This window comes from Pinus tabuliformis, chromosome 5_2, assembly GCF_031772625.1.
Source record: "Pinus tabuliformis cultivar Carrire ecotype Pingquan chromosome 5_2, CPIR1, whole genome shotgun sequence".
Classification (NCBI taxonomy): domain Eukaryota; kingdom Viridiplantae; phylum Streptophyta; class Pinopsida; order Pinales; family Pinaceae; genus Pinus; species Pinus tabuliformis.
In genome coordinates, this window is record NC_142306.1 from 880,715,497 (window position 1) to 880,738,467 (window position 22,971).

The 22,971-nt window shown below is 38.3% G+C and overlaps 1 protein-coding gene across 1 annotated transcript; it reads right to left on the reverse strand.

The window, feature by feature from the left end:
* Positions 1–286: 286 nt before the first annotated feature.
* Positions 287–4,391, reverse strand: LOC149162121 (disease resistance protein RPS5-like). Its single transcript, XM_089435100.1, has 5 exons — positions 4,148–4,391; positions 2,677–4,078; positions 1,748–2,607; positions 702–875; positions 287–585 (listed from the first exon to the last, which is right to left on the reverse strand). Exons 1-5 carry the CDS (start codon positions 4,389–4,391, stop codon positions 287–289), a joined length of 2,979 nt encoding a protein of 992 aa, XP_089291226.1.
* Between the last annotated feature and the right edge of the window lie 18,580 nt (positions 4,392–22,971).

A 22,971-nucleotide genomic window follows, 5' to 3' on the forward strand; every position in this document is an offset into this window, starting at 1 on the left:
TGTTTTATAAACTTACTACCATATGATATAGGTTGGAGGTTGGGTTGTTTGGAGTTGTTTTTGCAAGATGAGGAGGACGGAAGGAGCATTGAACGTGCTTTTCAAAGTGGGCCATCCAAGCCTCCAACTTCTCTACTTTCTCAGATAACATATTTTGGCATCGCCAGACCACCACTACGCGCTCGCATACATGGTGTTGGAAATAGTACATTTTGTTCAAAGTGGCAATGAGCTCTACATGCTCCTCCCGCCTCACCCACTTAGAGGTTTCCAATCATTCAAGTACTTAATCAAAAACCACCTGACCATAATGACTCACCCTACTGCCACCGTGACTGCTAGAGGCCCCCCGTCCCAAGCGACCTGCATTAATACCACCCTGCACAAAGCTAGTTGCCACCATTTCCATTTGTGAGGGAGACGCACCACCCCCCGGGCTTCCAAAATTGGGCTTAAGTTGCGAAGATGAACGGGCCAAATAGGGAGTCAGACACATTATGACCGACCCTACACCATTGGGATGAGTTGAAGCTGACCAGCGGGTGACTTCAAATGTCACCGAGAAGAAACGCCCCACCCTTGTGGCTGGGACCACAATCAACCAACCCAGGATGAACACAAAGAAGCACAATTTCAAACCAGCAACAAGGACTTGGATTTGCAATTCATAGTCCCTCTCCCTAAATAGGACCCCCACTAACCAAACCATCCAAAATCCAGCACACACGCTCCATAGACATCGCCTGACCTTGCAGAACCTCGAGAGGGGACCATGTAAGGCAACGAGCCAAATTTCACTCTAGCGCATAGGGGATGCCACCAGACCCCAGCAGGACCAACAAAACAAAACCAGAGCCAGAAGGTTGAATCCTTCCCTGTGCGTGATGACCATAAATCGAATATCAAGCTGGCAATTAAAAATAATGCACACTTGTAAGCGGAGGATGGGATGCCGACGACGAAGACAACACCTCTCCGAGACAGGGTGTCATCAGAAACAGTGGCTCCCTCACTCAAAGCTCAACTGCATTTACCATAACAAGACCAAACCCAAAATGTCTGATAGCAAACCTCGCCACCCTCCATAAATTGTCGACGAATGCCACCTCCCACGAGTTTCAAGACTGATTGAGGTCTCACACATGTTACATTACCATCTCCCATACACAAGGTGCATTGAGAGGACGGGGAGGTCGGTCACTGCACCTTTGACCATGTGGTATTCATGAATACCCACATGTTACCTCGATATCATCATTGGCTTGGTTAATCAACCCCATCAGAGAAAATATTTAATATTGTTATTATTAAAGAGGAGGTTGAATTCTAACCATGAGTTTCAACACTGATTGAAGTCTCACACAAGTTACATTACCATCTCCCGTACACAAGGTGCATTGAGAGGACGGGGTGGTCGGTCCTCATGCCTTTGGTCCTCGCGCCTTCGGTCAACGTATATTATTAAATTATTATGTTGAATGTATAATATATTTGCCTAGCTATATGACTTTTCCCCATCTTAATTAAAAAAATATAGCTTCGACATATCTTGATTAAAATCTTTATTTCTGCAGAGAAATATCAAATTGTCTATATATTGGAATTACAAGTTAAGAGGGAAACATATGTTAAATGGCGAGTGACTAAATAAGATTTAATATAAATATTATATTTACAAGATATTACATACAAGTTGCACAATGAGTGACTGTAATCCATTCCACGTACGATATCTAAGAAAATATACTTTTAAATTTATCATCAAGTGACGTTTTCATGGTGGGTTCATCCCATTGAATTGCATCCCACCATTCTCTCTCTCCTTCTATTTTCTCTAGACACTTCAACTTATCCCATGCCCCACACAATCTCTTCAATTTCGGACATCCATGTACCTGTAGAAACTTAAGCATGGGGGGTAATGGTCCCAACCCTCCACTTCCACTTGCTGCCCCCATGGGCCCCACACACTCCAACGACTCTAAATACCAAAGACTCAACTCCTGTAGCTTTGGAAAACCCATCCCCAACTCCAACGCCTCCAACGTAGAGCAACCCTCTATCCATAGTGTTCTCAGACATGGCAACTCCACGAGGAGATCTTTCAGCTGGTTACATCCATTTAGCCAAAGGTGTGCGAGCTTTCGGAATTGCGTAACCCAACCAGGCAGCCGCTCCACATCACATCTGAAAAGAGAGAAACTTTCCAGATGTTTCATCCCCTGCATATCCTGGGGAAGGTAATCTTGACCCTCAAAGTACAAAGATAAACGTCTCATCTTTGACCAATTTCCCATAACTCCCTCCTTAACTGCCGATTTTATTTCGACTTCCAAAACCTTGAGACTGCTCAAACTTTGGAGATCTTCCCATGCCTCCTCCTCCTCTAAATCCAATACAATCATCGGGCTAAACTGCAATCTCTCTAGTGAAACAAATTCCGAGATACCACACGGAAGATGCTCCAATCTTAAGCAAACCCTTATGTCTAGGGCCCTCAAATGATTGAGTTCACTTATCCTCTCCGGAAGGCACCTTAAATGAACACATTGACTAACATTCAAGAATTGGAGCTCCTTCAGATCGCCAATGCTTTCTGGCAATTCCCTGATGCCCATGAGTTGTAGTTGGAGGGAGGAAAGATGTTTCAGATTTCTGATACTGGGCAGAAGAGACTTTATTCCTGTCATACTAAGATTAAGCACCCTCAATGAGGGCAACTCGTTCAGGAAGCTTCTAGGAATTTCTTTAATACCAGGATTCTCCCTTAACAACAGAACTAAGAGGGACGAACATCGAAAGGTTGTGGGCAGGGAGCGTAGAGCATTCCTCATCAATGACATTCTTGCACAGCCGTTGGTGTCTGTCTCAGAGGGAAAATGACTCACGCCCTGCCCTGCTTTAAAAAAACACATCTGCTCCTTCTGGTCAATGAGAATCACCAGATCACGAATGACATCGTGTATTTTAACAGACTCAACCCTTCCCACATTATCCATCTCTACCACCTTAATCAAACAACGATCTTGGAGGAAGTCGATAAAACTGTGCGCAGTATCAAGCAAATAGCTCTCTCCACTACTGTTCACCAGGTCTTCTGCGATCCACATGTCTATGACCTTTTCACAGTAGATTTCTATGTCTTCGGGATATGCTGCAAAGTACACAAAACACGTCTTCAAATAATCTGGCAGAACATCGTAACTCCATTTCAAATGTCGGAATACTTTCTCGTCCATTTCTTCGTGCAGCGCATAAAACATCTTATCAATGGTTTGCATCTGGAGTAGAGCATGTTCCCACTCATGTGGATAAACTTTATCTGCCATTACAGCGGCAACTACATTTATAGCGAGAGGCAAACCTTTGCATTCTCCTGCTATTTGTCTTGCAATGCCTTCTATTCCCTGTGGAGCATTTGCTCGCTTAGAAAATATCCGCCAGCCCTCCTCTTCCAACAGAGGTACCACTTTTATTGGATCTTTGGCTCCCATACTGGTACATACTCGTTTATTTCGAGTAGTTAAAACAACTTTAGAACCAGTGTCATTCATTGACACTCCTAGGCTTTGCAGCTCAAGAGTCTTCCACAAGTCATCTAGGAGAAGAAGAAATCTTTTATTCTTTAAATAAGACCATATCCTATGCTTTCGCCCTTCCAAATCAGATTTGTCAGCGAATTTTTTCTGTAAGTTTAATCTACTGGCTATGCAATCTTGCATCTTTGAGATATCGCAATCTTTGGAAACTGTTACCCAAATGATGGGATCAAAAGAACTCCGTACCTTGAGGCTATTGTTGATGGTCTGAAGTAGCGAAGTCTTACCGACACCCCCCATGCCATAAACACCAATAATTCGGGTGTTGCTATCTTCTGTCAACCTCTCCTCAACCTCCGACTGTAAAGATTTTATTGCATTTCCTACAAAACCAGCTTCGGGGGTCAAAATTTGCAACTGGGCAGGCAGATTAGAATCCCTATATTCCTCGATTGGAGGAAAATCAGAATCCTTCTCTGAGTGGAGCTGAGCAACAGTTACTTTCCAATCTCTGATATCTTTGTTGATTCTGTAGAGGCCTAAGTAGTTAGGACACCAACTTAGGCACCTTCTGTGTTGCTCGTAATCTGTGCGAATAGATTATGAACTTTCAATGGCCTCGCCCGCCTTATCCAGCCAAGCTTTCACTACTCTTTTAGGGTTCATTTGTACTTGAGTGAGCTCCACATTTATATCATGCCTTAGATTGTTCAGACGCTCAACTTCATGCTCCATGTCGCGGAAAGATTGAGGCAAAGAGATGACCAATTTCACCTCTTGAACAACCTTTTTCAAGAGGCTGGGCAAAACATTGGCTGCAGCCCCACTCCCAATATCTAAGCAGTAGGCCATTGCATTCACAAGAGTGAGAAAGCGCAAGGTCTTCCAAATGAGAGGCGCTCAAGATTTCTCTTCCCACTGCAAAAGCACTAACAATATTCAGATCTTTCTGCTCTCAAATTGCAGTGAATGCATCCATGAAGTAGCAAGCAAGCATGAGTATTTATTTATTTTCTCCTGTCCATTCCTACTCAATAGCTCGGAAGCAGCAACTCAACTTGACTTTAGGTGGGTGGAAGCAAGCCATTTGTCCCCTCCAAAATGGCCCCACCTTGTTCTTCTTTTCACTATTTACAGTGGCCCTACTTAAGAGGAGGTTTGGATACCCTCAATCTCTATAGTACCATTTCTATTTCGATTCCAACGTAATTTTGATGAGAATCAATTCTAGGCTTTATTACAGAAATTCGTATTGCAGAGATGGGAGGAACCTTTACAGATGGCTTCCATATCATGGGCTTCAAAGAAGCTTGCAATAGCAACACAGCTGCTAGGCCTTGCTGAGTCTCTTCTCCACTTTTTCCACTTACTCTAATTTACACGAACCCATATATGAACCCATGCATGAACCTACTAACACATTTCTCTCTCTGTCGACCTTTCATGGCTTCCTCGTCTTACACAGTTTGACGACCCTTCTGTGCGTTGGTGAACCTCTGGCGAACTTTTGGCGAACCTCAATATATAGTAACTCAAATGGATACTACCTCAACAACTCATTTATAATGCACAAGTACTCAGATGCGGAAACAAGATAACACTATTTTATATTAATTCAGAAATGGATTACAATGGATTACAATATGTTCAATCCTGAGATAGACTGTGTTCGCTTTTACTAGACTTTTTCTACTCAACAAAGAGATAGCTTACTGGAGGCTACCTGGCAAGATCACAGACTCAGTCTTTAAACAATCAACACTCATATAGACAGACTCTCTAAAGATCTGGCCACTTTAGGTTCTCACCTGTGCCGAACACACAGATGCGCAGGCTTCTCAGATCACCTAAGACTTTGAGATCTCTTCGTGATGCAAACAAATCAGATCGAAGTCCACAATTGCAGAGCAGGAAAATACCTCGACTCTAAAAATCTTCTCACTCCGAATGCCTCTTATGAGCCTTACCCCTTTCTTATATAGGAAAAGGAGGGGACAATCATCCGACCATCGGGCAAACAAACTTAGTACGAAATATTCTGTCAATCCATGAGATGTGGCTCAAAGCACACCAAAAGTCGGAGAAGTGCTCCGAGTCTCATGAGGAAATAATCTTTGTACTATATTTATATAGTGAAAGCATAAACTTTACATAGTGGATGCTTTTTGAACAGTAAAGCCCACTAGAAACTTGGTCACATTCAGTCCGTGACTAGACATCATAATTACATTGTAGATACTTTTCGGAAAAGCCCACGAGAACCACTTATATATTGGGACTACTAAGAAGTGTATTCCCTGGAAAACGGATTCTAGGATATATGATCCCATCCCATGCTTTAGTATAAATTCGTTGGACGATCATGGGTTTATTGAGTACATATTGATGTTTTATTTTTGTCATGACTAGCCATTCATCATGCCTAGCCATGAATTATTGTAAGGTTGCATAGTTAGGGTACTGAAATAAATCTCTGACCCTTTTACATGGTATATGGAAACATTCTAAAATATTTCTTTCAAAACATTTTTCACACTGCATTTGGAAATAACTTTCATAGTAGACTGGATCAATTGTAGTTCTATTTACTCCATAATCTTTCCACCAGTCTCTTAACCATTATGCTTGTTGATTTTTCTGCATGCTTCCTGTGGATCCAAATTTAAGCTTTGTATAATGAGTTTCATCTTTTCCATTGAAATTTAAAATGTCCCACCATAATTTTTTGTATCCAGAGAAATTATAAATGGTATTAGGAAAAATGTGATTTGGATCATTTTTTGGCCAAAGTGCAGTATTATTTCTCATCATTGGCCAGTTTGTATTTCTGATTCTATTAATCGAGAAAAATCTATGAAAGATTTTCCTTCTGTCTCCTCCTTCTGACCATACCATTGCAATGTCATGGAAAGCATATTGTAATGCTTCTTCAGCTTGGTGGGATGCGGCCATACTGCTGTTGTACACCATATCATGTATCCATCGATTTCCTTTCGGAAATACTCTTCTTTCAGGAACAAGATGTAGGATGTCAGTGTGCGGCTGTAAGTCTGCATCTAAAACCTTTGTATTTCTGAGCTGCCATGTAGGTTTCCAATTATTTTTATATTCATCCCAACTTTGATCTTCATTGATTGTTCTCAACACTTCTTGTTGCTGAGCTGGGTCCCATTCTGTCACAATGATCATCACATGTTCTTGATGCTGGTTCTGAATATGTTCTCTACTGAGAAAGTCTGGCAAACAATTTTCATCTCCTTTTATGTGCTCCACTTCAAAATCGAATTTAGCAAAGAGAGCTTGCCATCTTGCGAATTTTTCTTCTCTTGGCTTTTTAATGTCTTTGGTCAAGACTTTTTTGAGAGCTGATGCATCTGTTTTGAGGAGAAATGGCTTATTGACAAGATGTATTTCAAATTTATCTATACAGTTCCATGCTGCCTTCACTTCTTTTTCTATGGTAGAGTAGTTTCTTTCAACAAGATTCCATGTACCTGAAACAAATTGTACAATTTGCTCTTCATTATTTTTATATTGCTTTAGGATGCCCCCCATCCGATGTTACTAGCGTCAGATTCAACAATCTTATATGCTTCATCATCGGAGATGTGCAAAATAGGAAGGGATTTAACCTTGGCTTTTATATTTTTCACTGCTCTGGTGTGTGCTTCAGTCCAAGGTTCTGGATTCTTTCTAAGACGCTGATTCAACAAACTTCTATCTTTAGCACAATCTCTGTAGAAATTGCTAACATAGTTTAAGCATCCAAGGAACCTTTGGAGCTGCGTCTTATCTGTAATAACATCTGGAAATTTACTGGTAAATTCCAGAGCATGTTTTTGCAGAGAGATTTGGCCATTAAAAATTGTATGACCAAGAAAGTTAATTGAAGTTTGAAAGACTTCAATTTTATTTTTGCTGAGAACAAGACCATTTCTTTTAATGGTATTTACAAAAATCTCTATGTGCTGAAAATGGTCTTGGACATTCTTTGAGAATATAAGAATATTATCAATATATACAATTAACCAGTCAAAGAAGGGTTTAAAAATGGAATCCATCACCTTTTTAAATATGGATGGTGCATGTTTGAGACCAAAAGGCATCACGTTCCACTCATAGTGCCCTGCTGGCACACTGAAGGCAGTCTTGAATTTATCTTTTTTCTGAAATTGCAACTTGCCAAAACCCTGACTTTAGATCAAATTTGGAGAATATTTTAGCTCCTGCAATTTTGCTGATAAGATCTCCTTTATGATGGATTGGGTAAGTGTTGTCAGCTAAAACAGAGTTCAAAGGTTTATAATTTATTAGCAGTCTTGGGATTCCTCTGACTTGTTCGACCCTTTTATTTACATAGAACCCATAGCAGTTCCAAGGGCTATCAGATTATTTGATTAGCTTCTTCTCTAGTAGTCTTTGTACCTCCTTTTCATAGAGATCACGGTACACTTTATTCATTGGAATGGCTTTGATTTTGCAGAGCTTTCCTGTATATTCTGCCTTGTATGGTAGTTCTACTGAATACTACTTTCGATGCCAGAAAGCATTAGGTTCTTCAGCACAACATTCCTTTTCAATCTGCTATTTTATCTCAGCAATTTTCTTCTGGTTGGCAGGATGCTTTAACTATTGTGAGACTTGAATTGTAGATTTTAGATCTTTAAGATCTAACAGCTTTGACTCTGCTCTATCCAACTCCTTCATGGCTTGTACCATTGTCGAAACTCTGGGATTTGAAATGTAACGCATCTCAATCCTTCTAGGGGTGCCACTGGATGTTGGAAGTGTGATGAAATATCCACCTTTGTTTTTCTTCAATTTGATAGACCCATGTGGTTCTACTGCAGCCAAAAAGATATTGCCAAGAATACAGTCTACTGGGATATCTTCGACTACAAATTTTAACTTTATACAATGATTATCAAAACAGATTGAAGTCTTGGGTATTTCATATTTAAGTGTTTTGTCACCCAATCCAATCACCTTTCTTTCTTCAGATGTCCAGTATTTAGTTGGGACAACTTTGGTGTTTAAAATATTAACATCTGCTCCTGAATCTATAAGAGAAGTTAGACTAAACATTTCACCTTGAATACATATGTTAACCTGTACATGGTGTTGTTGATACTCTATTGCAAGTATCCTCATTTCCTGAAAACCAGCAGTGGGATCCCTTTTTCCCTCAAATATCTGGATATTTGAACCATGGAAGTCTGGTGGATCAAATTCATCTAGTGGATCTACTGCATCCTTTTGTTTTCCTTTTTCTAACCTTTCAACCTGAATCTTTAATGCAGAAATTTTAGATTTAAGGTTATGAATTTCTTTACTTACCTCCCCCAAGGTAAGTGCATGAACCTTATCTTGCTGTTTTTGCCGTTGAAAAGATTTTTCATTGCGATCATAGGAGGCATCAATGAATAAGGGCTTCTTTGAAGATACTTTACTCTGGCTGGAAGATTTTAGCTGGTCCATGAACGCTTCAGTAAGACGGTTTTTCATCTCACCGTCTTCCATTGCTCTTATTTGTGACAAAATCTTGATTTCTTCTTCTTCTGTCTGGGCCATTAAGACATTTTCTTTTTATTTGATTTCTGGTTCATCATTAGAAGAATCACCAAAAGAGTCAGAATCTGTGTTTGAGTAATTACATTGGCATTCTTTAGAATCTAAGCAGTTACAAGCCTGAGTGTGAAGATTCAATTCCTCATATTCTTCTTCTGATGTATAAATAGAACTGGAACTAGAGTGTCCAGCGGAAGAATAAAGTAATTGTTGTTGCTGAATCAGAGGACGATCTCTGATTACTACATTTTAACATTGCTCTGTTTTATGTGTTCTAGACCCACATCTCATGCAAAACATTGGGGTCTCTGGTTTTTCTGTTTTTACATTCTTTTTCTGTGATAGAGGTTGAGATTTCTTTCGTCTATTTTTCTTGGACTCTTCTCCTACTGGACATCTATTTGCAATGTGTCCAGTTTACCCCAAAGCTAGAATGTTAATTTGTTCCATTGTTATTGCTTAGCACTATGTAGATGGATATCTGATGGCTTGTAGTAGTGAGTTCTAGGGACATACCTGTAATATCCCTTTCTTTGTTGCTTTCTAGGCCTAGAAGATAGGCCTTTTTTCTTGTAATGGTGCTTGGTGGTATTTTTCATTTCTTCTCTAGCTCTTCTCTTAATATTTCTTTTTCTGACTAATGGATCATCAATAGATAATCCATATCTACTGCAAATAGATTTACTGTTTGGAATTTTAGACAATTTTTCAAGAGATTTGTTAACTTTTGTGCTAGTGCATAAGCCAACCAAAGCTTTTGTTATATTAGAATAAATCTATCCCCATGTATAAGATTCAAATGGCATTTAAAAATTTTCTTGCAGGCGAATATAATCAACAAACCTTGAAGGTAAGGCTGCTAAATATACCTACTTCCAGAGGAGGTTCTTTGAATCTTTTACCTCATAAATGCGTTGCATCCAATCTCGATGGAAATCTTCAAACTGGGACATCTTGTTGCGCTTTAAGTTAATTAGGATGACTTCATGTTTATCAGCCATTTCTGCTTCTAATTCACACTAGTGCTCTACAATCATGGAGGTTAATTCTCCAATCATGTTATTCTGAACAATCCCATCAGAATTTTGTATATTATTTCCTTGCTCATCTTTGAGCAATCGTTCTTCCATTTTGGCTACTAGATCTGGAGAGGACTCAGTCTCCCACCACCGTAATAATGTCTCGGTGAAGCATTGTATTATTGTTTTACAGGCTTCTACTTCATTTTTCCCTCTCAAACACTTGAGCTGATATTCAGTGAACATCATGTCCACCATTTTCCTGATTTGACCAACACTAAGGTTGTCAATGTTCCATTCTTTGTGAGAGTCGGGAAAGAATGTGCGGGAATCTGGAGGTTTACCTTTGCCTCTTAAATCTGGAGCAGAATATTTGTTGTACTAGCTTTCAAAGGGCTCGTATATAGGAAGTACTTCTGCTTCCTTTTCTTCTTCTTTGAACAGAGATGCCAAAGAGATGTGTTCCTCTGAACTAGAGGCCTCAGTTTTTCTTTCTGTGTAGGTGCAACTTCTTTAGGAAATAGATGGGGAAACCTGTCAACAGGTTTGACAAGATCTTGTATTTTTCCACTTCTTTTGTACAAAAAGGAGGATGGAACTGGTTTATCTTCTTTTGATAAAGACATTTTATCAACTTTTCCTACCAGTTCATTTATTTTTCCTGAAGTAGAATCAATGTGTTCTAGAATGGCTTTAGCAAAACTCTAGCCTTCTCCTAAGACTATTCCTCTGTAAGAGGGGAATGTGGTAGGAGTTTCAACTTTGCTGCCATCTAATGTTGAATAGTAGTGTTTAGATTATGTGGCTGCAGTGCTATCAATCATCATCACTGTTTCTGATTGTTTCTTCTAGATCCATGAATAGAACGAAATCCAGGTATTGGTTTCTTCCATGAACTGTTTCCAATCTTGGGACAATCTTATCTTTTCTTCAATTGAATGACTTAAACCAAATTCTTCAGCCTTTGGATGAGTAAAGATATCCCAATTTAACATAGCCTTTATCCATTGAGCACCAATTTTGTGTTTTGGATAGCGATTCATCAAAGTAAAAATTTTTTGCATTTCCATGACTGCAGGCTTCTTACAGTGATTTGGTATTTTACCAAATCTTGAATCTGGTATTAAACCATTTGCTTGCTCTAAGTATCCTAGCCCATATCTAGGCTTTGCTGGCCTCATGGTGCTAAATATTGATGTTAATCTTGGATCTTCATTTTCTAAAGTGGTTATTTCATGCATCATCAAAATATGCTCAGACTCATGGGGAAATGGTATGTCTGAACATTTAGGGTTTGCACAAGGATTTACAGAAGTAGAAGTTGGAGCTTCTCCCGTCCTAGGATGATGATTCTCATGCATGACCATTTTAGCAAGATGGTTAAGATTTACAGAGCAATGGCATTCTGGACATTTTACTTCAAGTGAGGAAAAATTTACTATCTGTGCGAACTCAAATAATGAAATATGTTTACAAGAATTTGAACTGGAGCTAGAGCAAGCTGTATCTACAAACTCAGGATTTCTGTATAATGGTGAACTTCTGCCCATGTGATCTATTATTTGCCTATCAATAGTTGATCTTCGAGGGAAGGAAAGAATAGCAGAGGAGGGTTCTTCTCTGATATCAGCAGAAGTGATTTTCTTTATGGCAGGAGGCTTGGGATTAGATACCACCCAGTGTTCTGGGAAAGTAAGGTCTTCCCATCTTATAGTTTGGTGTTCAATATTTTGATTTCGAGAATCTGTTAACACAACTACACTTGCTTTTGACTCTTTGTTGGGGGCATGTAAGTCTACATGATAGAGGGTATTTGTATGACAAAAGCAACCTCTAGTTTGTATAGCAACATTGTGTCTCTTTTTGGCCATGTCAAATCCAGTTGTCTGGATTTGCATCTGAAGCATATTTTCAATTGTTTCATCGAAAACATATACAGAGAAATTAGGATAGCAATCAAAATAGACAGGGCCATTGGACGGGGAGCTACAATTCCACCTATCAATGAGTCAGTGTATTTATTATGGGTCAAATCTCGAACAGTGGCCAAGACAAATGTGTTTAGACCCTGATGCATTAAAGCATGAATCCCAATGTGTATACATCCCAGATGAAGATACTAAGTTTTTAATCTTTTTGCCTCGGCCTGAAGTTGTTTAGAATTCAGAAGAGGAATAGATTGGACAAAATCGGAGTTTTCTTGAATTTGGCTTATAGATTCCTTAATAGAAATTCTAGTTGCACCTTTTAAATGAAAAGCAGACAGATCTGAGTAAACTTCAGATGCATTTATTCTGGGTAACTGCCATCTAGTAGAGCGCTGTGTTTCTTCATACTCTAACTCAGCAGAATTTAGAATTAGACTAGATGCAGATGCAAACATATCCCTAAGGGGATTTTCTTGAACAAATGACTCTCTTTCTTCTATTTCACAGAAAGAAATAGACTTTCTGAAAGATTCCATTTGAATATAGAGTGTTGTTGAGTACTAACCGTTGAACCAGACGTTACTGGCTCTGATACCATAATACTAATTTACACAAGGGCTTCAAAGAAGCTTGCAGGGGCTTAAAATAATGACTCCATGAAAAGAAATATGGAATATTTAACCCCATGCAATTTTAAACAATGAATGTCATTTATTCTTCCCATAATTTTATTAAACCCTTTATACTTTAATATTTACATGTAAGGTTTTTTCATTCTTCCCGTAATTTCATTAAACCCTTTATACTTTAATATTTACACTTCGGTTTTTTTTATTCTTATGGATGTTCTTACAATTCTTTATTTTATATTAATAAAAATTTAATAGTATCACTTTTTAAAAATAATGTGTAAACAAAGATTATTTGTTATTTTCAATTCTATGGATCAAATTTAATCTCTAATCAAATATAATTCTACATTTTAATATTCTAAAGTTGTGAAAAACGAATTCTAATTCTATTTTTAAATGTTATATATTCTTTTCTCACAAGGAATTTTAGATGTTATATATTCTTTTCTTTCATCTTTCTTAGAAGATCTTAGATGTTATATATTCTTTTCTTTCATCTTCCTGAGAAGATACAAATAAATTTATTAATTTTATTTTTATTTTTAAATGTTATATATTTTTTTCATCTTTTTAAGAAGAGAAAATTAAATTTATTATTTGATCTTGATTTAAATTTATTTTGTTTTCTAATTTATTTAGTAAAATTTTAATAATATTAAGTGAAGTTGACTATACAACTCTATAATAAACGGATTAGTTGTGATTAATACTTAGGATTTAGTGAAATGGATTATACAACTCCATAATAAACAAGTTAGTTGTCATTAATACTTGGGATATAATCATAAATATATATGAGTTTTTCTATGCAAATAATCCTAAACAGATATAACTCGTTAGTTGTGATTAATACTTGGGATTTAGTGAAATGGATTATACAACTCCATAATAAACGGGTTAGTTGTGATTAATACTTGAGATATAATCACTGTTGTAAACTATGACACAATAGGTCACTGTTACAGACTATGATTTGAACGCAAGGTAAGGACCTATAATTTGTTATCAAGATATACTTGAAAGGCTCAATATATTAGATAACTAGTGGTTGTATGCAATAGATTATTAGTTTCAAGAAGTTAAGGAGGGTTACATTGTAGAGTTTGTTATTAATTATAGTTGACCTCTTTTAGCATTAATGAGAGGTATTTTAGGATGAGGCCAATAGGAATATTTCTCAAAGTAATCCTATTATGGAATAAGATTTTGTTTTTGTACAAAGGGTTGATGTAGATGATATCAAGCACAATGGAAACATAAGCCCTTAGAAAGGGGGGCTTGATGAAAGAGGAAGGGAAGATGAAATAGATCGTAAAAAAAGGATCTAAAGGAGTGAAATAAAGTTGTGACAAGGAGATATGAATGCAAGAACGTATTATGCAAAACAATTTGGAAGCTATAGATGGATACTTTAAAGAAAATGAGAGAGGACATACTAGGTAGTAGTATGGAGAGAGAGAGAGAGAGAGAGAGAGAGAGAGAGAGAGAGAGAGAGAGAGAGAGAGATGGTATGCCTAAGTATGCAAAGGAAAGAGAGGAACTAGAGGTATGTGTAAAGAGAAGAGAGGCACTAGAAGATATACGATGATAATTTATGATAGAGTTGAAGTAGAAGATGTCAATCCCTAATGGAAGGTTAATGATGAGAATGATTTTGAGGAACATGTGACTCATGATTTACAAAAAAAGTATTCCCTAAGTTAAGTGAAGGATGATTCCACTGAAAGTGATGATACTTTAGCAATTGTAGAACTATTGGAGAAAATGAAGATCAAAGAATTCTCTAGATACATTGAAGAAGAAATTAGAGACAATGGATTTGAACAAACCCCTTTAGAACCATCCCCTGCATGTACTCTAAAAAAAATGATAATTTTTTGATAAGTATAGAAGTTAGAAATATAAACGAGCAAAGAATAGGAATAGTAACAAATAATACAGGTGGAGCAATGACAAGTAATTTCAATATTTCAATGGAAAGAACAACAATTGATACAATTATTAGGCCCCTATTATAGACATATTTGGGCACATCAACCCCAAACTTATATGTTGATAAACTAGGGCTCATCAACCCCCAAAAGAGTTTTTTCATACCCTAAAGGAACATAATCATATAAATACATCATTCCCCAAAAGCTCCATTTGAGAAACCATCCAGAAATAGCCTAAATTGGACCATACTAACTGCTTCACTAGCAAAGTGCGATGCATACTAACTGCTCCACTGCCAGGGTGCGATGCATACTGATTAGGCCTTCTATAGGGTGTGATGGGCGAGGATGGACAAATGTCTGGGACAGTTTTCTAAGTGGATGCTCTTAGAATCTTCTAGAAACTTCCCCTCTGCCACTTGCCTCTCTGAATTCGCCCAAGGATGAGTAAGAGATCTAAACTTTAGTTATCTCTTCTCTTATGGAACCAAGTGTAACAAGTGGAATGACACTAATCAAACCCCATGGATGACTCACACCCTTGCAAACATCTATAAATGGATCCATCATTCAAGAGATCCAGAGGCTGGAAGGTGGTGAATTGTAAGTAAGTGCTGATAGTTTGTAATTGAAGAAAGAGCATTGTATTGTTGGAGTGATCTTGCTATTTCATGAGGTGAAGAAGGATTGAAGCTGGGAGGATGATGCTGGATCAGACAACTGGGTTGTAATTCTCCCTTCTATCAATAAAGTTCTTCAAGTTTTCTTCCATATGATTGTGCAATTGTGAATGTTATTATTTGTGAATGCTATCATATGTTCATTATGTATATGATTATGTAGTGTTTATGTTGCAATATATCACTATGCTTTGACGGTTCTTTGTTGTTGTACATGTGCAGGTACTCTCAAAGCGTGTTAAGTACGGGGAGGAGTTGCGGGTTCTATCAAAGGAGAGAGAGAGCAAGCAAAGGATCAAATGAAAGTTCTAGGTTGGTTCCTTTATCTTTCTCTTATCTGTTACACATAGAAGAAATTGTTGAATAGCTTTAAACTGTTGTTTCTAGGGTAGCTGCCAAACCTAGAGGGCTAGCATTCTTTAGGAATACTAGTTTTCCTAGAAACAAAATGGCGACTCTATTGGGGAATGAATAGATGTTTGTTTGTTGTTATTGTTTGTTTTATGTTCAATTTGATAAACTATAGATAGAGTCTGAAGTCAACCAGGTAGCTTTCGAACTGCTCTTGCTTTGCAATTGCATAGTAGATGAATGTTGCTTCAGTCAATCTCTGGTTTAGTTTATGAATTAAAAATTTGACTTGGAAGCACATCTAGATGCCCTTTTGGTAGCTCAATAACCTCTCAAGACATTCCATCATACTTTGCTTATCATTGTTCATCAAAACCCAACTTAACTCATTGAAAACAACTCCACATTTGAGCCAAAACCCATTTCAGTTGCGTTCCTTGGGCCATCACGCTATTTTTCACTGTGACTCAGTATACATAGCACCTCCCGAGTGTAGAAAGTGCGATCCATCTCAATTTCTGTGAAGCCTAAGTGCGATGATTGATTGAAATCTTTTTCCATCTAGAAATTGAAGGATTTTGACCTGTTTTTAGTTTTGTTTGGTTGTTTTGCTGCAAATGAACAGTGCCTCTTTACTGAAGCTTACTTGCATCACTTAGATTAGCCTCAATTACATTAGGATTAGTGAATTTTTTTTGTGTATTTTTTCATCATTTACAATCCTTTTTCGAAAAGTTGTTTTAGTCGATTTGTCGCTTTGGTACAAAAAGTGTTGTAATTGTCGTTTTTTGTTGAAAAGAGAAGTGTCGTAAATTCTTCCTTCCCTTGATAATCGATTGAACTTTTCTTGATGCATTTGATTTGATTTGTTTACATTCAAAGTGTCAAAAGCATTTTGTTCAAAATTGAAAGTGTCATTTTTTAGTCTTCCTTTCTCTTTTGAAGAAGAAATTGTCGAAAATGTCATTTTGAGTGAAATATTTCAGATCTTTGTTGCATTTAGTTTTCCTTTTGGCATCTTTCACATTAAGGAGAGCGAAAAAAAATACATGCATTTTCATTTAGCATTTTTTGATTTGTGTACGAAAATATGATTTAGGGAAATGCACTAGTGTGTGCTCTTTGCTCTTTTCTTAAAAGCACTGTTATCTTCTTTCCCTAGTAGCTAGGATTTTCATTGCTGAAATAAACAAAGATTGTTTATCATTGTAGATTGCATCTTAGGAATTTCAGATCATCATCACGTGCTGAACCATTGAAAGGAAAACTCTAAACAATATCAACTTTAAAATGAATTTCAATGAACCTAACAACGCTTTGGAACTTAACGCAACATATCTAAAGGTCTAGGCTAGTGACGTGTTCCAGCGTTGTTAAAACTAGTGGCTATCATTTTCATTAAAGGTTGGGTGATTCATCCTCCTTTATATGACAAGTGCTAGCTCGGACTTGTGCTCCCTGTACCGTTGCATATATATTGGGAGACCACAATATGCTTAAATCCTTTATCCATAGGAAACTGAGTCTGCGCCTTATTGATCGCAATGCACTGAACACAACATTCAGGAAGATTGACTGTCATACATAAGTCCTTGGTAATTTCTTTTTAATTTATCACCAAGGTGTATATTGCAATTTTGCGATTGGTTTGGTAATCCCTCTGTCTAGATTTTCCAGAGTAGTCACTTTCGTTCCTTTTCGACTCCTTAAAAGAAAAGGTCCATTTGAGCACTTGTCCTTTCAGGCTCATTAAAAATTGAAGGAGACTAGAGTCATCTTTAGCTTTTTCTTGACTCTTTAAAATTGAAAAAGCAAAGTTGCATCTAAGTGTTGTTAAAATTAATTGATTGTGAATAACATTCCTATTCCTTAGTTGATCTTAGGTTGAAACATATGGCGACAAATCCAGAGTCCATCGATTAAGGAATCCCTTTTGATGGGAATCCTAGTCTTTTTCCTTCTTTCGAAAATATTGGTGCTCCTTATATGGCTACATTTTCCCTTCCGGAATTTACCATTGGCTTGCCATTATGGTTGTTTTCAACCTCCTTGGTTCAAAATGTCGTGATTTCTCCGCAATCGAGTACACCTCCAACTGGACAAAATCAACCTCCAGTTGATCCTAATGTTGACCCTTTGCCTTCTTCCTCGTTTCTTTCTCCCTCCCCCTCTTCCTCTTCGCTTGGTGAAAGTATTGGTACTAGTAACCAGGTGGCTAAGAAGAAGAAGAAAGGGAAGAAGAAGAAGAAGAAGCTAATTCAGCAAGGGGGCAACCAAGCAATCATTGCTTTGAATGCAACATCTGATGAAAATCCGTCCCTTAAGCCTCACAAAGTCAAATATCCATGCATAATTTGTGCGAGAGACCATTTTCATAGAAATTTTCCTTACTTTCCTCGGATCTTGAAAGAATGGTCTTCCCGTTCAGACCATCCCGTGTCATCAACCTCTGGAGATCATGTTGGTAACACACCATCAACAAGTGATAGTAAAGTTCATGGACAAAAGGGAAAAATCAACTTTCCATGTAGGTTATGTGAACGTAATCACCCTTTTCACCTTTGTCCCTATTTGGATGAAGCCAAAAGAGTGATGGAGAGCCATCCTGCTTCACCACAACGACTTTCATCTGGTTACAGGAAACTCTCCCTAAATCCTTCACTAGTTGATGAACCGACTGACCAAAATCAACTGTTGGTCAAAACCACTCTCTCTGAAAGTGAATCCAATGAGTCTATACCCGACCCAAATCAATAGGTCGAGGCAAAAGTTGACCTGATTTCACCTTCAGCAAATCGTACCTTTTCCGAAGAGAGTGAAAATGATACCGCTCAAGTTCTTTTTGTTACTTCGGATTCTAACGAGCTTGGGGGCAATCCGCCTGTTCCATCAAGACAGGAGGAAAATCCTCTAGTTCTCGTAACTCAAGGGGTTAATTATCCCGTTTCTATGGTACCCCCTCCAAGTAGTCTAGTCACTTCCTTTGATTGGAATCGATTGGCAGGATCTCGCCTTCCTTCTTATGTGCCTTTCCAGATCATAGTACAAGTTTGTAAAATGATTGTATTTGGCACTGTTATAGACGAAGGTGCATCAGTGAGTATCCTTTCCTCAACTTCTTGGAAAGCACTCGGTTCGCCACTGCTTGTGCCTGTTTCACAGAATTTGTTGGGATTTAATAAAGGAATCAGTTGACTGTTAGGGATCCTTCCTCAGTTACCTATCACTTTGGGAGGAAAAACCATTTATCTGAATGTGATGGTGGTCCCAGGACCTTTAGATTACAATTTACTTCTTGGGCGTGACTATGTTTATCACAATGGAGCTATTGTTTCAACACTCTTTCGAGTGATTTGTTTCCCGCATGAAGGCAGGATTGTCATCGTTGACCAACTTTCATTTCCCAGTCCAAATATGGCTCCTAGTCAACCATCTTCCCTAAATGGTCCTTTTGTACCAATGGTATCATCCCTGCCACGGGTTAATTATGTGGCAACCTGTTCCATACCTACATCGACTGACGATCAATTCAGTGATGTTGTACATTATGTACTACGGGCATTGGAACCAGATCTCTCCTTCATGACCACTTATGAGTTTTAAACAAGGGTCTTTGAGGATAGTTCTTTGTCTTGTGTCAACCTCGTTAAAAAATGAAACAAGTGTCTTCGAGGAGAGTTCCTTGTCTCGTGTCAACCTCGTTAAAAAATGAAACAAGGACCCCTAGAGCAAAGTTCCAAGTCGAGTCCTTGATTAGATCTTGTAAAATCCTAGTTGAGTCTTTCACTTGATCTCGTAAAAGAACCTTCATTCCACCCACCTGATAGCCATGAGTAGTCTACTTAGGTGAATGTAATGAAGCTTGGGGGGCATGCACCTAGTGGTATAGTTAAATTTCCCTGTAGGTTATGTGAAGTGAATCACCCCATTCACCTTTGTCTATCTGGACGAAGCCAAATAGGTGTTGGATAACCATCTTGCTTCACCGCAGTGACTTCCATCTGGTTACAAAAGACTCTCCTTTTCATCATGGTGGGGGCATGTAAACGAGTCCAAGCATAGTTCCCCCATGGTTCAAGCTTGTCAAAAAATGAACCCATTCTTCAAGCATATCTTTCCGTTTTAACCTTGTAAAAAAATGAAATTGAGTCCAAGCATAGTTCCCCCATGGTTCAAGCTTGTCAAAAAATGAACCCATCCTTCAAGCATATCTTTTTGTTTTAAGCTTGTAAAAAAATGAAACTGAGTCCAAGCATAGTTCCCCCATGGTTCAAGCTTGTCAAAAAATGAACCCATTCTCAGTAATTAACCTTTGTGATTGCCATTCTATCAGCTTTTGTACCTTGGTTGTGTACCTCCCATCACCACCATCCTTTTGGTCGATCATACGCTCTCACTTGGTTGTTTTACCTTTTTGAGGAACAGTTGCAATGAGTGGTCTTATTAGCCAACCTCTTCACAGAATTCAACATGTTTTGAGAAGTTCCGAATTCACCAGGAACCAGTTGCTACCCTAAACACCACTCGTGCCTAAAAACCGAGTCTTCTTTAAACCCTTTTCAGACTCGTTAAATATGAAAAGATTGTCGAGCACTTGTCATTTTTGGCTCGTTAACATGATTGGAAATGTCAAGATTCCTCTTTAAACCCTTTTTAGACTCGTTAAATATGAAAATATTGTCGAGCGCTTATCATTTTCGGCTCGTTAAAGTGATCGGAAATGTCATCCCTTTTGTATTATTTTATCCTTTTTCGGACCAAAGGGATTATTTTCAAAAAAGAACTTATGGAGTTTTCTTTTCGTCCTTTTACAAGCTCTCTAAACTTGAAAAATACCAAGTTATCCTTGTCATTAAACTCGTTAAAACAATAGCGACAAACTTGTCCACTCTAGACGAGACCGAGTTTCACTGTCGCTAGACTCGTTAAAACATAACGACAGGTTGCCCGAAGGGTGAATTATAGAACAAGCATATGTTATCCTCCTCAAGCTTGACAAAAATAAAGAGGTACTGGTCAGCAATTACTGGGGAAAAGGGAAAAACTTGAAGATATTTATGGTAGCAGGTCGCTCTTGAACATGACACTTTCACTTCATCTCCGTGATTGACTTGGGTTGGGTTATTTCGTTCACAGTCATCTCATCGTTGGTCTTTCATACCATCCATCTTTTGGGTTTAACGCTACCGATTCATCTCAGTGTCGCCGACATGTTCAAGAGAAGTAATTCAGTTGAGAAACCACCATCCAGTTAACATCTCATCCACTACAATACCTCCAACCTTCATTTTTTCATGACCGCCATTCTTGAACCTTGTCGTCAATTCATTTTCACCTCCAGAAAATCATTTGCTTCGTTTCGTGTCGTAGATGTGGGAGATATCAAGGCCCTCCTACAACGAGTCACTTCTTGTCGACATCAGCTCATTATCCAAGAAGTTGACTTAGGAACAACCCTTTCAGTGCTTTGAAGCTTGCATACCTCAATGGCAAGTTTCTCACTTCCGGCGACAGGTTGACATCAATGGCCTTCGACCGAAAGATTTTGCGTGGTGTTCGACATCGGATCATATATTCACACCACGTGAATTGTACTGTAGTACCTTGAGGGTCATTATCATTATCGATGATTCCTCTCGCATCCGTTAACAACTCACATTATTGGTTGGTAATCAGGCGATGTCTCTCCATGTTCAACTTCAGAACATCTTTTCACATGGATCAACTTGCACATCGAGCAAATATTGAACGAGTTTTGAAGACCCCGGATCTAGTTTCATCCATCCGGGCTACGATATATTCAGGAAAATAAAAAACATCAAATGTACAAAGGCTTTACACAGATGGTCATCCTAACCGTGGATGATGACTCTACATCTGAAGAATCACCAGTCTGTATCTGCAGACGACTATCTGATCTATGTACATGAAATGGAATTTATAAAGCTGAGCATGGGAATGCCTCCCTCAGCTAGATCATGAAATTATATTATGATGATGTATTTTATTGTAACTTATGTAGGTCACCTTCCAGTTTCGAAACTTCGGATCCTCATTATAAAGCATTTCACCTGACATCAATATTTATGACTTCATGCTTTAGGGGGCAACTGTTATAGACATATTTGGGCACATCAACCCCAAACTTATATGTAGATAAAATAAGGCTCATCAACCCCTAAAAGAGTTGTTTCATACCCTAAAGGAACATAATCATCTGAATACATCATTCCCCAAAAGCTCCATCTGAGAAACCATCCAGAAATAGCCTAAATTGGACCATATTGACTGCTCCATTGGCAAAGTGCGATGCATACTAACTCCTCCACTGCCAGGGTGCGATGCATACTGATTAGACCTCTATAGGGTGCGATGGGTGAGGATGGAAACATGTCCGGGACAGTTTTCTAAGTGGATTCTCTTAGAATCTTCTAGAAACTTCCCTCTGCCACTTGCCTCTCTGAATTCGCCCAAGGATGAGTAAGAGATCTAAACTTTAGTTATCTCTTCTCTTATGGAACCAAGTGTAACAAGTTGAATGACACTAATCAAACCCCATGGACGACTCACACCCTTGCAAACATCTATAAATGGATCCATCATTCAAGAGATCCAGAGGCTGGAAGGTGGTGAATTGTAAGTCAGTGCTGATAGATTGTAATTGAAGAAAGAGCATTGTATTGTTGGAGTGATCTTGCTATTTCATGAGGTGAAGAAGGATTAAAGTTGGGAGGATGATGCTGGGTCAGACAACTGGGTTGTAATTCTCCCTTCTATCAATAAAGTTCTTCAAGTTTTCTTCCATATGATTGTGCAATTGTGAATGTTATTATTTGTGAATGCTATCATATGTTCACTATGTATTTGATTCTATAGTGTTTATGTTTCAATAGATCGCTATACTTTGACGATTCTTTTTTGTTGTACATGTGCAGGTACTCTCCAAGTGTGTTAAGTACGGGGAGGAATTGTGGGTTCTGTCAAAGGAGAGAGAGAGCAAGCAAAGGATCAAGCGAAAGTTCTAGGTTGGTTCCTTTATCTTTCTCTTATCTGTTACACATAGAAGAAATCACTGAATAGATTTAAACTATTGTTTATAGGGTAGCTACCAAACCTAGAGGGCTAGCATTCTTTAGGAATACTAGTTGTCCGAGAAACAGCCCCCCATGTTCCATGGAACTTGGAGGGATGATGCCAAGCAATACTAGTTTGTGTGTTAAGCAATTTAGACCATGAATAAAATCACATATAAAGCACAAAGGATTGTGCATTTAGAAATACCTTTTAAAGATAGAGATATACAATGGTACATGAATGGCG